This window comes from Asterias amurensis, chromosome 8 (assembly GCF_032118995.1).
Source record: "Asterias amurensis chromosome 8, ASM3211899v1".
Taxonomy (NCBI): domain Eukaryota; kingdom Metazoa; phylum Echinodermata; class Asteroidea; order Forcipulatida; family Asteriidae; genus Asterias; species Asterias amurensis.
Window position 1 is genome coordinate 3,454,469 of NC_092655.1, and position 16,263 is coordinate 3,470,731.

Genomic DNA, 16,263 nt, shown 5'->3' on the forward strand with positions numbered 1-16,263 from the left:
AATGAATTCATTCGCGCTTTGGGAATAATATCAGTCTTACAATAAATGATGTATAGGTATATACATTAATTTAGTGTATCGACCAAAACGCACGGGTATCACACTAGAAACTACCAGCGATTTTTGTTTTGTTTCGTGGACGGACATCGTACACGATAGAACAGCAAACCAACCAGCCATCGTAAAAACGTTTGACATGCTAAAATAATTTTCGTCTCCAGAAACGAAAAATAACTTTTCTTTGCATTGTTTTACTCATTTCACAAAACCTACAGCACTTCAGCAAAGTAACATTTTAAGGCAAGCTTTCTACCATCATTATCTCCAAACTGTGTAAGTTTAATGTAAATCTGTTGACATTGTGCTGTGTGTCCTACAAAATGTACCAAAACCCTTTAAGGTTATCTCACTGCTACGAGCTGGATGTTCTACTTGTTCTCAAAATAGAATATCCATTTTCGGAATGCAAGGTGGCAGTTCAGTGGCACTACTGTGTCAAGTGCCGGCAACACAATATCTCTCCCAAACTACGGTGTCGACGTCAGCTTTTTTAGTCGGCATCCGTTATTGTTTGGCCGTAACCGGGTGGGGTTTTGAAGGAGTGGATGGGGCTACGACGGGGCAAAAGTACAAGTCATGTTCATTCAAAAAGAGATAAACATTTGCCGTCACAATTACATGAATATTCGCGAGTTGTTTCGCTCTCTTACAGGTGGTAGGCCTAAAACATAATAACCTCATGAAAACTGTATAGAAAATCCTTGCACTTGCAGCAGACATTAATTTGTATTCATTAAATCGCATTCAAATGCAGCATACTTTTTGGACCAACTTACAGATTATATCAAATTTGTTAATGTGCATATACGTATGATTTATTTCTTCTTATTAAAGTTTGCTCTGCTCATTCGTATTCATGCACCAAAAACATTGTTTCACAATTATTCAATTGACTTTAATTGCAATATTGAAGAGATGAATTGCTCGGCCAGCCTCTTCCTGTTGGCTTTTGAAAAGTTGAATAAAATCTGGTATATAATGATTTTGGATGAATTTTGTTTATACCAGTGAATGCTTAACTATTTGAATCGGACTACTCTTTTTGACTGGTGAATCCTGATGCTAACGGTCCATTAATCTTCAATTGAATTGGAATGAGGTGGCTTATTAAAATTGACCTATAAACGCATGTATTTACGACAACCCAGTTGACATTTTTGGGAAGACATAAATTCGCGATACTGTAAACGTGAATATTTGAAGAGCCGTTCCCAACCAAACCATGACTAATGCTTTATTAAAATCAATGAAAGACCTAACTTCACGGTGCCATGTGAGTTGCCAGTCGAAACATGATTAATGTTGTAGTGGTTGTAATGTGATAGCATCTTCAAAGGCACGGAGTAACATTTACACAGAAAGCTCTAGCTGGGAAAGCAAAAAGAAAAGAAAAAAAAAGGGGAACAGTCGAGGAAATCGAAAGAACAAGAAACCACTTCACATGATGTCCAGTACAAATACGTGGTGTGTGAAAGGGGATATTGTACAGGGTAGGCCAACGTCAGTATTATGACATGTTTATATGTAAGGAAATTAAAAACGAAATTGGTGATTATCATTGGATTTTGCAAAGCCAGACATACAATTCGAAACCGTGTGCTTGATAATATGCGCCAAATTGAACGTGGTCTGTGCAGCGCCCCCGAGCACCGTGACTGGGGTTGGTGCCCTGGCCCGGGAACTTGGACACGATCCTAGGCAGACCGTGTCTCGGTCGCTACCACTCGTTATGCACGACGGTGCCCTCCTCTACCTTTACTCCTATCATTATCAGTCATGCTTGAGTCCCGCGTGTCTTACATGGAAATCTCATGGAGTTTGATCAGGCCTCAACTCTCTCTGCCCATTTCAAAGATAGCATGGTCGCGCGGGATACATCAAAAGATGATCCTATCACCCACGCTAAGCAGGCCCAGGGCTTTATTTTGATAAGCCTGGTCATCAACCATCCCATCACGAACGGGGAATTGATGTCAAATATGCTATGATGTCACATTGCTATTTTCTATTTTTAATGGAGAGGGCATATAAACGCGCTCTGAGCGCAAACGGTCTAAAAGACGTGAGATATAGTATAACCCGCTAAGAAAAACAACTCATCAAAGTTTACAAGTCCCCGCGACTGCCTCTACACTTCACAATCTACCACGTGCCAAAAACAACCAGCTTACCCTAATACGCCATTGGATATTATTATTCCCTGTAGAAGGACTCGACCAATTTGAAGGTCCGGCCCCTCCCTCCCTCTCCCCCGTGCGAAGAGCTTCAGCTTCCTGCTCGTCACTTTAAAGCCAATCTTACGAATCGGCGTGGACTGCTAGTACTCTTCCATTAAGCATGGATGAAAAGAATTGTGTCAATATGGTAAAGGCCATTACACTGCGTAGAAGGTTCATTCTTTTGGTCAATGGAAGGCTGAAGAAGTAACAACCATCCACAGCATCAATGTGTACATTACATTGAATTGTTGGTGGGAAATTCACAGCTAACTGGCCATGACACAAACATATGTTTATTTTGAAGTATATGGCTATTCTCTTGTTCATGTTTGAGTGACATTTCAAAGTATGGTCATACTTCGGTAATGTCCCTGGTAAAAAAATAAAAAACAGTGTGTAATTTCTACCCATAAGTCTCTTGGTATATGGTACAAAGCAAGCATCTCGGGAAATACATTGGGCTGAAATTCAGCCCCCCCCCCCCCCCCGTTAATCAAAAGTTATTTAACGAATGTCGAAAATTCGAGTGGAAAAAAGAAAATCTGCCAAACTAACCAAACTCATCAAAGCGAGTTCTGGGGAACTCGAGTTTCCGTGGCATCCGTTTGTATATGCTGTTCGAACATAGTTTGTTGTTTCATATCCTTCACGGTTAATTTTTTTACATGCCTAATTGTTGTCCGTGTGTTAAAAAAAAACCATCATAACAAAGTTAAAAGAAATGCATGTACCGAAACGTCGTTTATGTCAGCAGATTTCTGTACGTCTCAATTAAAACATTTGGTACATTTCCTTGTTTTTGTGCTGCTATGTTGCTGCTATGTCTACATACACCACTGGACAAACAAAGTAGTTCAAAGCTTATTAGTAGAAACACACCATCTGTATAGATGTTCAAACAGAACCGTATATTTTTAGAGTAAAATACCGCTCGATAAAATTTTTGCAATTTAAAATAGGTGGAAATGAAGACGAATTGGCGACAGCGCATCGTAAAAAATAGTCACTTTAGCAATCATGTTCACAGCGTGCAAAGTCTTCGTGCTATTATTTTGAGTTGCGTACGGAGACGGAGCCCCAGCGTGTAGAGTAACTGGGCCATGAATCTTAGAACTGTTCAAAAAATATATTTAAAATGTTCGCAGAAAAGTACCACTGGGGGACTTTAATGGCGCAGAACCAGAAATCTAGGCCAGTGGGATTCGCTGATAGACTGGGAAATAATTGCAGCCGAGCATCAATAACAAGGGACTTGAAATGTTTAGGCAGGCAGACGTGGATGTCTTCTTCCATTTCGGGCAAGACGCATTGGGATAATGAAGAAAATATTGCATGACTTTTGTATAGTTGATCGGTTTAACCTATTTAGGGAAAATACAGGAAAGAAGTAATACCGATGTGCGTAAGCCGGTTTTTGATTAACTAAAACGTTATGTTCAAGGTAGGTTTGGCGTTCTAAAAAAATGTTGTCAATGGCGTGGTCTCTCATCACTCAGACCAAGTAAATTCAAAAGACGCACATTTTATTTAAACAATCTTTACTTTCGCAAGAGTCTAAAAGATTCAATTTGCTCACGTGAGACCTAAATGTCAATCTACTTACGAGTGTCATTCAGGGTTTGTATACATGTTAAAGTTTAACTTATTTAGGAATGTCAAGGGAGATGATTTCTAGGTTTAGACAACTCGTCCGTCAAAGGTCGGCAGTGAGGGGGCTTGATGACATAAATGGAGCGGCAATCGTTTACAGGAATTTCAAACGAAACTTATTTAAAGGATTTGGCGCAAATACGTACAGAAAAATTATAAGCCGTCTGATAAGTATTGATGCCTTCAATAAATAAAACAATTCAAATAGCTATACTATTGATTATACCTATACACAAATTAATTTGTATGCGACGTAAAGCCATGGTCCCGTTTGTTGTGTAATGCCCATAAATGACGCACTTAAACCGTACATAAGAGACTGAGTTCGCCTCGGTGTTTCTGGTATGGTTGAATCCTATCAAACTGTAAAACAAGGTGCTATAATATGCAAATATCCCCACAATTTAAACGTAGCTCTAACACTATCAATAAACGTTTTCACATCCGCCTGTGTGATACGGCGGAGTATAGGAATCGTTTGTCACTATATATGCATGGATCTGCTTGCATTGAAAAATGCTAACTAAAATTAAAGGAAAAGTGTTCGAGCAGAATATGATAAAAAGCGAAAATGATTTTAACCGTGTGTTTGTGAGTTGTACTCCAGTAGGCCAAATTGCAATTTGGTCCGAGGCCTGTACTTAGTTTCAAGCAAACACATTTTGTAAGCACGTATAACAATGTTGCTTAGCGGTGGAGACAACTAAGTACATTTAGCAATGCAATTAATATCGTTTATGGTTAGCTCTCTGCTTACGTTCACTTAGCAGATACGACAATGCTTACCCTCTTATTTATTTATTTATTTTTTTTTGCTAACCGATGCCATGAAAATCTTCCCTCGTTCCGCTCCGGAACATTACACGTTTGTCACGAGTTTAAGTTTCTTATGATCAAATTTTACATTACAATGGTATATGTTTTTGTATCAACGCTTACCGTTTACCGCTTACGAAACGCTTACCGTTACTTTTACAAATGTCCAATCAATTGAAAGTGGCCATTGCAAAAAAACAATTTCCTTGCTATCTCAAAGATAAGACTCTATGATCAGTACTGTTATTGTTAAATACTCTATGTTGGTCAGGTACCAGGCTACTTTCTTCCCAGCCTCGGTTTGGTTTGTGTGCATTAATTGGATATTTGATTGTGACGTTTGAAGTCCGGATATACTTGCTAGTGAAATGACTTGACATTGCTCTGAATCAGTGAGTTCCCTATTCGTTCACAAGGCATGTAATGCATGGTTCATTGAAACAGTGTCTCGGCTTCAAGAGAGGTACAAAGTACCCCCTTCAAGTCGACTGTGTTTTGTAGATGCATTCACCTTAACACATTGACCTTATTACAAGCCTACGGTCGCTCCGTACTGACTTTTTGTATTGAATTTTAAAATAGGTTTCTAGAACTAGCAAGTTCCAACTATTATATAGAGGTGGCACTCTAAGATGTCGGTTTTGATCAAAACAAATCAAGAATACATCCATTCACACATTACAATTACATTAAAGTGGTTATACGGCTTTATATCACGCCACGATTTAGTGACGCACCATACGTGGTGGAGTTATCTGTTTTCCAATTACTAAACATCGAGAGATTGCTCAATAATTACCTTGCAATCACGCTGAGAATGCTAGGACCGTCGAGTCGGTGGATAGTTCTACAACACGACCGTGAACAATCTCACCGTATGCCAAGGACCTTTTTAAAAGCTTTACGGAAGTCACGATTGAAAATGGTGTAAATGAGAGGGTTCAACGCACTGTTGCAGTAGCCGATCCAGAACACAAACTTGAATAGAAAGACGGGAATGTTACAAGAGTCTCCACAGAGCGTAGCGATGACGTAGAGTTGGAAAAAAGGATACCAACATGCAAGGAAACTGCCCATGATGATACCGAGGACGACAGTCGCTCTCCTCTCGCGTGCTTGGGCTACTTTCTTGCGCTTCCTCTCTACTTCACGATAATCACACGATGATGCCCGGCGTCGCATATCATTGGCAGCAGAGCTTGGTGAGAGGAGCGAGTTGCTGGTGTACTTACGGCTGCCTCCTTCGTTAAAGGGCTCCCGAGGAGTTCCTTTCTCACCGTTCTGACTGTTCCGGTTCTGATCCACCCGGAGCATGGAGCCAGCCGCTTGGCTGGACGCCTCCTCCGTGTCCACCAATTCGTAGGCGGTGGATCGTGCGCAATTTCCCGCGTGACTCGTCGCTGGTCTGGGGTCACCGAAACCCTGTCCGAGACTCGTCCTGGCGTGTTTCTTTGCCGCCTGCCAAATCCGAATGTACACAAGCACCATTACAAACGCAGGGATGAAAAAAGACCCCATGGTCGAGTAGAGTACATAGCCGGTGTCACTACTGACTTCACACAAGAAATAACCGTTCACTACTCGGTCTTCATTCCGCCATCCGAACAGAGGTGGTACGGAGATTATGAAAGAAAGCGTCCACACTGCGCCGATCATGATGTACGCGCGTTGGTGCGTTCGCCATTTTGCGTATTTGATTGGTCTGGTAATGGAGTAGTAGCGGTCAAGACTGATAAGGCACAAGTTGAGGATGGAAGCTGTACATGCCAATACGTCAATGACCTTCCAAATCAGACAGAGAAAGGTCCCAAACACCCAACATCCGAGTAGTTCATTCGCTATACTCAGCGGCACAATTAAGATTCCAACCATTAAGTCTGCCAGGGCAAGCGATACCAGGAACCTGTACTGTATACCTTTTAAGGCCCTGACTCTACACACCGATATGCAGACGAGGGCGTTGCCAAACACAATCCCAATGACGATGAGTCCAACTACTATACTCCAGACGACGATGTGTGCTATATGGTAACCACTTGGGGGAAAGGCGAACGTTTCGTTTGGTGACGTTCTGGTCGTGTTCACGTCATCCATCCCAAGGCCCGTTGTGTTGGAGTTGAGATAATCCATAGCGACTCCAAACAAACAACTAAATCTGTTTAATGCAAACTGTCTTTAATATCAGCTTGTGTCCAATGAACTATTTTAATGAAGTTCTATCCGTGACAACTCACTGTCCTTCATTTAGCATCGAAGTACCGCTAATTAGAAACCATTTTGTTCACATGTCCGAACAGAATACACGGAGTGATGTAACTCACATCCGTTGGCCTCCCAGCTGGGCAAATCAATAAAGAATACCATATCCTATGGAGAGAGAGCGAGAAAGAGATTGTAAATACTAATGTTGGTTTTAACTCTTGCACCGATGTGTTAGCACTGTACACTCTCCCGAGTTCTGTGAAACAAAATAAAGATTGTGAATGTTAGATATTCACTTGGGTGGCCGCGGCTGTGGGCTAAGGTGTTTATGCCAGCCTGGATTCCCCTATTGAAAATAACCAAGAGGGTTTCAGCTAGGGTATCAATGAGAGTTTCAGCTAGGGTATCAATGATAAGCAATCGATACCTTATCCTGCTGGAATTCATTCTCAAGTTCCCAACTTCTTGGTATCCTTGTCATCAAGTCTTTTTCCCCATGCTTTTGTTTAGAAAGTAAAGATTAAATCTGTTTTGTATGTTGTTTCTTCTTCTCTTCGTAGTGTGGAGATATCAAGACTCATCGTTTTCAAATAGAATTTTGGCATTTGAAATTATCTAAATTAAAGTTTTTCATCAGACTCAAAAGAAATAATCAAACAAGGTAATTGAAAAGGATGGACCGGTACCTTTGTTTTAGCCGAATCGCTGATTTCAAATTGAGTCGTCTCTCTTTCTGTAATACAAGAGCACCATTCCTCTTAATAGCGGAGTGCCAGTGAAGAATCGTCAGGAAACTTCTCCATCTCCTGGAAACGTTCACCGAGATGACGCTAAATCAACTGAGTACCAGTAATGTGACAAACCGAGTTGACTAATTCATCGTGAAATGTTTTCACCCACGGTGTCTGAGAGTCGCGGTGTGGACCGTGCCCCCGTTGGAATACGACTGACGAGGCTGCGAAGTTGAGACGAGCATTTCAACAAAAGTCATGTTTGTTTGCGTGCAGCTTTTGTAACATGGATACATATCATCCTTTCGGTCACACCCCGCATGTTTGCAGCAGCACTATTGAATCGAAGTCCTCCCCATCGACGTAGCAATGCTGCTTTATGGATCAGACTGTATATATGCATTATGAAGACGCGGTTTTTACCCGCCTGTCTCCTCGTCCCTCACTGCAGTGATGCATGCTCGTAACAACTGCAACGATGAGTTTGTTATGGCTTGGGAGAGATTGGTGACACACGCGTATGGGCAGCGATGCTCAGCCACAGGTGCGCGTATCCCGTCGTTGATTGGCGGTACCATAGACACGCCTCCATCCCCTGGCATCATTTGATCACCGCACGCGTGCTATCAGGGCCAGGTAGACAGCAGGTGGGGAGAAAAGTGGACCAAGAAGAGCGAATGAGAAAGAGCCATAGACCTTCAACCGTGGAAGAGCAAAACACTTTAACCGTCCAGCTCCAGTGGAATTATTCGGAGTAAATGGAAACACTATACTCTCTTTGGAGTTATCTATGATAAATCATTTCTGTTTATATGCAATTCGTGTGTGTATTTTCTCACAGTGTGTTTGTAAGGCGTGTGTCATATCTGGTTGGTACATAAATCCGAGTGCAGCTCTACGATCAATCAGATTTGTACAGCCGTATATAGTAGTGACTCCCATTTTTAACGTGAATATTCCAGAATGCAGCAAAATTTATTATTTCGTTTACAGCTTTAATGGGCTCCATATTGTCAAAGATCCCGGGTTTCAGGCATATCCAATAGCCATTATTTACTCTTAACAAGGTGGGGGGGGGGGGGGGGGTGGTCAGAATGGACCCAGGCCCGCGTCCCCCAATAATAAGAAAATACACATGGGTTATCAAAATTTACCCAATATAAACGGGTCAAAATTGACCCATTCTGGATTCCAAATTCTTTACCAAATTCTGTATGACAGGGAACGTGATGACACGGAACACATGACGCATGACAAGTATGACACGGAAACATGACTCAATTAGGGTTAGCTCGACCCGGAAATAAGTCAGGCCCCCTGCGACCGACCCGGAGCATGCAGCAGGTAAAAGCAACATTTGCATTTTGTCCATACATACTCCAAAACTGACTCATTAAAGTAGGTCTCGCGTCTGTGGGGTCATCTCCCTTCTCTGACCTCCCAATGTCTTAATATAGTCTTGACTCTCGACTTCGACACGAGCAGGTTACAATATCTAACTTATGTTTTGTGGAATCGTGAACACTTAACGAAAGCCACGAATCGAGTAGCTCTTCACAGCAATAAAAGTATTCACACCTCATTAATAATTGATTAAAATGGTTCCAGCAGACGGTCTTTCATATTGTTTTACAAGCGGTCGGGATGACAAAAAGAGAAGATTGATGGTAAAGAGGATGCTGTATAGATTTAGTGGTAAATGTGGTTTCATTTGACTCCCCTAACGGAGTAAACAAACCCGGAAACCTATAAACAAACGCCGCTTTCTTTGTAATAAATAGGTCTGCGTCGCCACACGACGTTTCCTCGCACGAAGCAGGCAGGATCTTAGTGGTACCATGGTGATGTATGAACGTAAACACGTCAGGGGAAATGCAGGCAGTGTCTCAAATAGAAACCACAAAGTTTACAAAGAGTCAATGTTTAGGATGTACATTGCGTCTGAATGGTTGTCTTTTCAAAACATCGTCAGTCCCTGTGGAGTTGAAACGAACAAATACGTCTAGCTCCCCATTACATTTTGTTTTAAACAAGTTTACAAACTTGAAGTTAACAATACAACGGAATGGAATAGCATAGAGGCTGTTATGTGGCCTGTAAATGGAGAACTTAAGGTAGCCCGACCCTTAATGTAGCCCGATCCCGATACCTTCAATGTAGCTCGGGCGTCAAAGGAACCCCAGCCCTGCACCTTAGTGTAGTCCGGGATGTAGATGTAGACCCAACTCTGAATCATATTGTAGCCCCAACGTAAATGAAGACCCAACCTTGAATCATATTGCAGCCCGAGTGTAGTGTGGACCGAATCATATTATCGTAGCTAGCCCAGTACGTATGAGACTCACCCTTTCTGTAGCCCAGATGTAAATGTAGAACCAACCTTTAATCCAATTGTAGCCCGAATGAAAAATGTAGACCTCACTTTGTTGAATATTGTATTGTATTTCATAATTTTAGCTAAAAAAAAGGACTTCAAACCCTACCAGGTGTTTGTAAGCTATGTATCTGCACAATGTGCCTTTGTCCTTATGTATGTGAACAAATCGACTCTTTGTTTATTATGTTGGGTCCCTACCCGGAATCAATTCCAATTAAACATATTGTTTAAATCGTAAACGTCATTCCTAGTGATAATCATTTGTCATAACCATTGATTACTATACAGCCCAATCACACCCTCAGTCAAGGTTATATACCAAGTGTTTCTCCACCTTTTTGTGTGTTTGTTTTAAAACATCAATATTGTTCACTGTCATATTTTTATATAGGTTATTGATTGGTTTGCACAAATCAACACACGAAAGAGAGCAGCGAAAGAGAGCAGCGGACCGATAAACAACAAAGGTAACACATAACGTTTTTATCTTTTCTCACTGCGCAATTTGACACGAACTCGCTTTTACAAAGACACCAATATGAATAGGTAAACAATCATTGCGGATATAGGATGCTGGTACCAAACACGTTTTATTTGCAATGCCCGTTGATATTCATAAAAAGTAAATGATAATGCAAAGTCGTTAAACTCTAATAAATTAGTCAAAATTGTATATCAAAAAAGTCAGTCTCGAGTCTATAACAGTATGTTTTATGTAGAACTAATCTGGGTTTTTTGGGGGATGACGATATCGCCATTGTCAGAAGTCACTGGTTTGTTATTACCATATGCTGTATACGAAGATTTATTTTTTCAAATACAGTCTTTCTTTGAGCTGCCACATTGTTGTAATTAACAGACTATTAGTACTGGTTTGGACATCACACTGATATGTGTATAAGCACTGCATACTTGGTCCTTTTCTCGAGTTCTGTGGAAAAAAATCAAAGGCGTATTAACAGTGTAGGATTCGAACCCACGACTTTTGTAATTCTGGAGAAGTGTCTAGACCACCGATATTGTACAGTAGCTAGAGGCAGTTTGAATCCTATGGATTTAGCTCTATATATAGTTTTAGCTCACTTCTGTTCATCTAGTTGCGAGTGAATTCATTTTGCTTGTGTTCCGGACCAGTTTAACATACTGTGCATAATACAGTTTTGATGAGCTTTCAACCCTTTAAATCTGTTTCTGCAGTAATGAACGTTAATAACAACATAGATCAGCAAAAAGCCAGAACTTTTAACAGAATCATTGGGGTTTTTTGTACGGGGAAATATTTGACTGTTGTACGAACACAAACCGAGGCAATCAGAGCCGGATTTACGGTATCTTGCAGGGACATGTATCCGCATTTCCCCTTGCTCTAAAACTATATCTCCTTGACTTAATATAATAAGCCAATCAATTACCCGCTGCCGCGTTGTGTGTGAATTCAAGCAATGCAGTTAAAGGGCTCCCCCAACGACCTCGGTGGTTTTATTTGTTGACCAACGGCTGTTTTATACACGGACAAGGATGTTGTACTTAGACAATTGGCAATATCTTGTATGCGACATCACATATAGCAGTATGAGATTTGTTTATGGTGATCTGATGTTTAACGAAATACGAAACGAAAAGCGACAAACAAACAATAGCAACAGCAGGTGTGCTACACAAGCTGCAGCAGCATCATCAACTGCAGTAAAAGTTTTTTTTTTTCAAACCGGCAGTAGCAGCAGCAGCAATAGCAAGGCAGCAGCAGCAGCAGCTCTAAATAGCAACCGCGTTTTAAGGAAATCATTTATCACAGCTTATATTTTATGCGTATAAGTTCAGTGTCTATGTTCTACAGCAGGTCGATTTGTCCCTTGTACTTGTGCTCTGTTCATCGTGTAAGTGCATACAAAAATATTATATAGGTTTGAGTTTTTCCAAGCATAGATTTTTTCAGTTAGAAATTCTGATTATTTTGTCCAACCGATATAGAACCAACCGGTACAAAGATAGTACAATTCCTAACTTGTGAGTTATATACGAACTTTCCCTCATTATGACTACGTAATAATTATGCTCTTTTTGCCTCCTTTTTAATTTTTGTTTTAATTCCTGATCGTTCTTATACTTTTTAGGAAAACAAAACGTCTTCGTATCGGTTGCTGTCACGATGGAGGATATTAGTCAGTAGAATTAGTCATTTGATATACCTAAAACATAAAGTGTCCATGTACGGTCAAACGCAACGTTTCTACCGAATATCTCTCACGTCATTAACATCAATTATAAAGTTAATACATTGAAATGGACTGCAACCTACTTCTTATTGAAGGAACACATGTTTTTGTGTTAGGGAAACCGGCCATACATTGATCCGTAAATCGACTTGTGTAAGTCGTTGTCCGCACTCAAAGCGAGCATGAACTCGTATGGTTTAGATCTCACTCAAACACAAGACAAATAAATACCAGCTGCGTGTTTAAAGTCAAGCAACCATAGTCCGTTAAAACACGTTATGCAGCTGGTTTCAAATCCATTTAGACGAAGTGAACCAAGAAAAGAAAGAATAGAAAGCAGACGAAAAACCATGATTTACTCTTAAAAGTAAGAGCATTTTTGTTTGTATACATGCATTGTTGAAATTATCCCACAAAATGTTGGCGAGTGACAATCCCCCATGACATAAAGGTGTCAATTGGACATGATGCTCAATTGAACACCGGTTTCACCACAGCTTATGTGTTGCTCCACTTTTAAATCCGATTGACCCTGAACGAAATGTCATCTAGAAAAACAAGTTTTGTAGAACACATTTTTTGACATTACAGCTGCAACCTTCAGAACCGAGTTTCCCTGTGCCATTATCAAATTTGAGTTGTTTGATGCTCGGAAAAACAACTCGGCCAAGGTCTCATTTTATAATAACTGCTCTAAAATGTATCTTCCCTTCTGTGAGAAAAAAAATGAATGTAAATGTCTTTGTATGTACGCTCAATAACTATTTATATTCTTTAGTGTAACAGTCGTCTGATAAAATCTGCTGACACTAATAACTGAATTAGATCTTAACACTTGAGTGGGCAAATGGTGGCAGGCAGACCCCGGTGTTTTTGAGCTAGCTCGTAGGTTTCATGGAAGTTGTCTGCTCTGCGATAGGGAGGTCAATGGACACCTAATGAACTGCTCACAACAAATTAGGAAACTGTTTTCAATCAAGTATATTTTTATCAATAATTACTCTGTTTGTATTAAGTTATATATCAATGCAAAGCTTAGGTGTTCCTCTTTAAAATGATACTTCATTTGCAATGATGACATGTTGCTGAAATCGGCTACATGAATGACAATGAGGCAAAGTCACAAATCAAATGTTCCAAAATTAGCAATTTTGTGTTACTGTATCAACTTAGAATCAACTTGGAATTACCCTGTACGTTTTATTCCCAAAAGAGTGAAATGTTGATAATGAATTGAATAGGACTGTTGGAATTTATCGACCATTACATTCGCCCATCGCTCTTTACGGAATGATTTTAAGTTCGTATAAATAACTTATTGTTAATGTGTAAATAGGGATAACATTGTGACAAAACGAAAGTTTCAATGTGTTTATTTTTGTCGCCCCCCCCCCATACTTTGTGAAGTGTTCTTCACTGGGTGCTCTCATATCCAATTTACAACATACGTGTCCATTCTATATACAGCTTAATTTACACTCAGGACAACAACATCTCCTCACCAGGCAAAGTTACATTTCCAAACCTATTCATTCGTCATAAGATCCACGCTAAGGTTACTTGGCTTTCAATACTGACGTGTTTTTTAAATTAGAAATGCGTACTGTTCATCTTTAGGTTTCTCTCCCTCTCCCGTCTCTCAATCTCTCCTCAGAATAACTGAATTATGTTGGCGGTCTCAGTTTCAATTCTCCTCATTAAACATTCCCAATAAACAAGACATCTCCTCCAAGTCATTAAATTAATGGGGCGCCTAAACTGCTGGATAGAGTTACGTGGTATCCGATCACTTGACTTGACCTGTAATTGTGTGGTCACGGTAACGGACTGCTGATCGTTTCTAATGCATATCAACAAGTGCGCTAAGTAGCTTGCCAACGTCTGATTCGGTACTAGTAATTTCCGACGGCTACTTTACTCCGTGTCCCGGTTCATGACTTACACCACGTAGTCCACCACTCGGATCGGTCCTTAATTGAAGGAGACACCAACGAGACGAAGAGGAAGTTCATGAGTTCGCCACTCGCTATAAATAGTCTGAACACCTGACGTCACACTTCGAGGCTTGGATTTACGCCAGGTACCTACCTTGAGCGTACGCCAGAATCTGTACAAATGCACCTTTGACCTCACCACGTGGTCCACTCGGATCGGTTCTTAATCGTAGGAGACACCAACGAAACGAAGAGGAAGTTCAGGAGTTCACCACTCGCTATAAACAGTCTGAACACCTGACGTCACACTTCGAGGCTTGGAGTTACGCCAGGTACCTTTGTACCTTGAGCGTACGTCAGGATCCGTACGAACGCACCTTCAGAACCTCGCATTCATTTCACACGGAGATTCGCTGTCGAATCTTACTTACATAAAGGACTTATGTACATGTATAAAACAGCATTATACATGAATTGACATGTACATGTAAAATAACATTATACATGCACGCTGCATGCAAACGACCGAAAATGCAGCTAGCTAACATCACCTTTGACCAATCAAAACACAGAAATAGAAAGCTTACGTCACTGCACGTTTATCCAATGAAATCATTATATCCAATGAAATCACTGGGTTTGTTAACACCAGTGACTGTATTTATCCTTTTGACCAATCTAGTAGCCTCGCTCCCTCTAAATGTTTTGACGCCCGACACCATGACATATTGTTGTGTATCATTTGTACTGTAATAAACTTAAATGCGTGATTTTAGATTGAGAGGGCCACAACAAGTTGAGAACTCTTCTGTCGCTTACTTATTGACGAAAAAAGGTGTCATTTGGTATCGCAAAAGGCCGCACCACTCGGTGCCTAGATATGCCACTACCATCGGGTACCATCCCACGCGTTGCTCATCTCGGCTGCAATCTTCAGTAGCAAAGAAAGGAAAATCAAGAATGACAAATTAGAACCTTAAGAGTCGCTAAAAGGATACTAGGTTCTTGCTTGGCAACCGCGCTCCCGCTCTTTCAGAATACCACGTAACCGAGACGTGCACGGTGGCAAAAAGTCTGCGCGGTAAAATGTCACGAGAAGCGTTCATTCTTTTTCTTCTTCTGGAGTGCGTGTAGCCTACTTGTTGTCAGAAGTTGCAAACCTTCCCCGGTACACTTTAGGAATGTGGCTTTCCAATGCATTAGAGACAGAAACATTCGTGAAAAGAGCAGCTAGATGTACACGAACTCCATTTCACTCGATCTCATTCAACTGTTTTAGAACACGGTGTTGTACTGATCGTGATATACAACCCGTCATTTGAACTAGTTTCTCGTCAACCCGAAAGTCCTCCTAGGGCTACTTCTACAGTTTTACTGCCTTAACAGGGAGACGTGGACTTCTGTGAAATTCATAGGCCCTGCTGTCATGTTGAACAGAATAACCTACAAAAAGGGCGTCCTAACTGAGTTTGTATTAAATAAAATAGACTCGCCACAGGAAATCGCAGGGATATCCTTACATAAACGATGCAGAAGTTTCCCGGTGTTGCATATCAATAAGGTACGGATGCTGCGAGGGTCTTGACTGGGACGGACCGCGGCAACATCTCTTGGTCATTATGTCCCCTCCCTCACCATCACAATACACATGAAGATAAATTGAGACCGTAAGACGTGAGGGGGATGCTCATTGCTGAGACGTTGTGTGCCCAGCATACGATACTCATTGTCGATCGCTGACGGGTGTTTTGGTTACTTTTTCTTGGTCATGAAGAATATATATTTGTTTCATTGGTTGTGAACCTTGATTCCCTTTGGCACAAAACGTGTTATCGCCAGTAATGCAATAAGAGATCAAGATGCCCAGACAGGACTGTATTGTTGTAGTCGTTTCTTAAAGAGATATGTTGGAGGCAGAGAATGGATATATAGATGAGTTAGGACCCATCTATTGAGAGAAGGAGGTGTTGAGAAGAGGTCTTAGTAGGAGATAGCAGTCTAGGGTAGGGTAGGGAACGGAACCTTCTGCAGATGGTTAAGGATTCTGTAAATAAAAGT

At 40.9% G+C, this 16,263-nt stretch overlaps 1 protein-coding gene across 1 annotated transcript; it reads right to left on the reverse strand.

Moving 5' to 3' along the window:
- Positions 1-5,615: 5,615 nt before the first annotated feature.
- On the reverse strand, positions 5,616-7,723 carry LOC139940940 (alpha-2A adrenergic receptor-like). Its single transcript, XM_071937346.1, has 2 exons — positions 7,634-7,723; positions 5,616-7,112 (listed from the first exon to the last, which is right to left on the reverse strand). The coding sequence occupies exon 2, from the start codon at positions 6,873-6,875 to the stop codon at positions 5,616-5,618; it is 1,260 nt and encodes a 419-aa protein (XP_071793447.1). The 5' UTR covers positions 6,876-7,112; positions 7,634-7,723.
- Between the last annotated feature and the right edge of the window lie 8,540 nt (positions 7,724-16,263).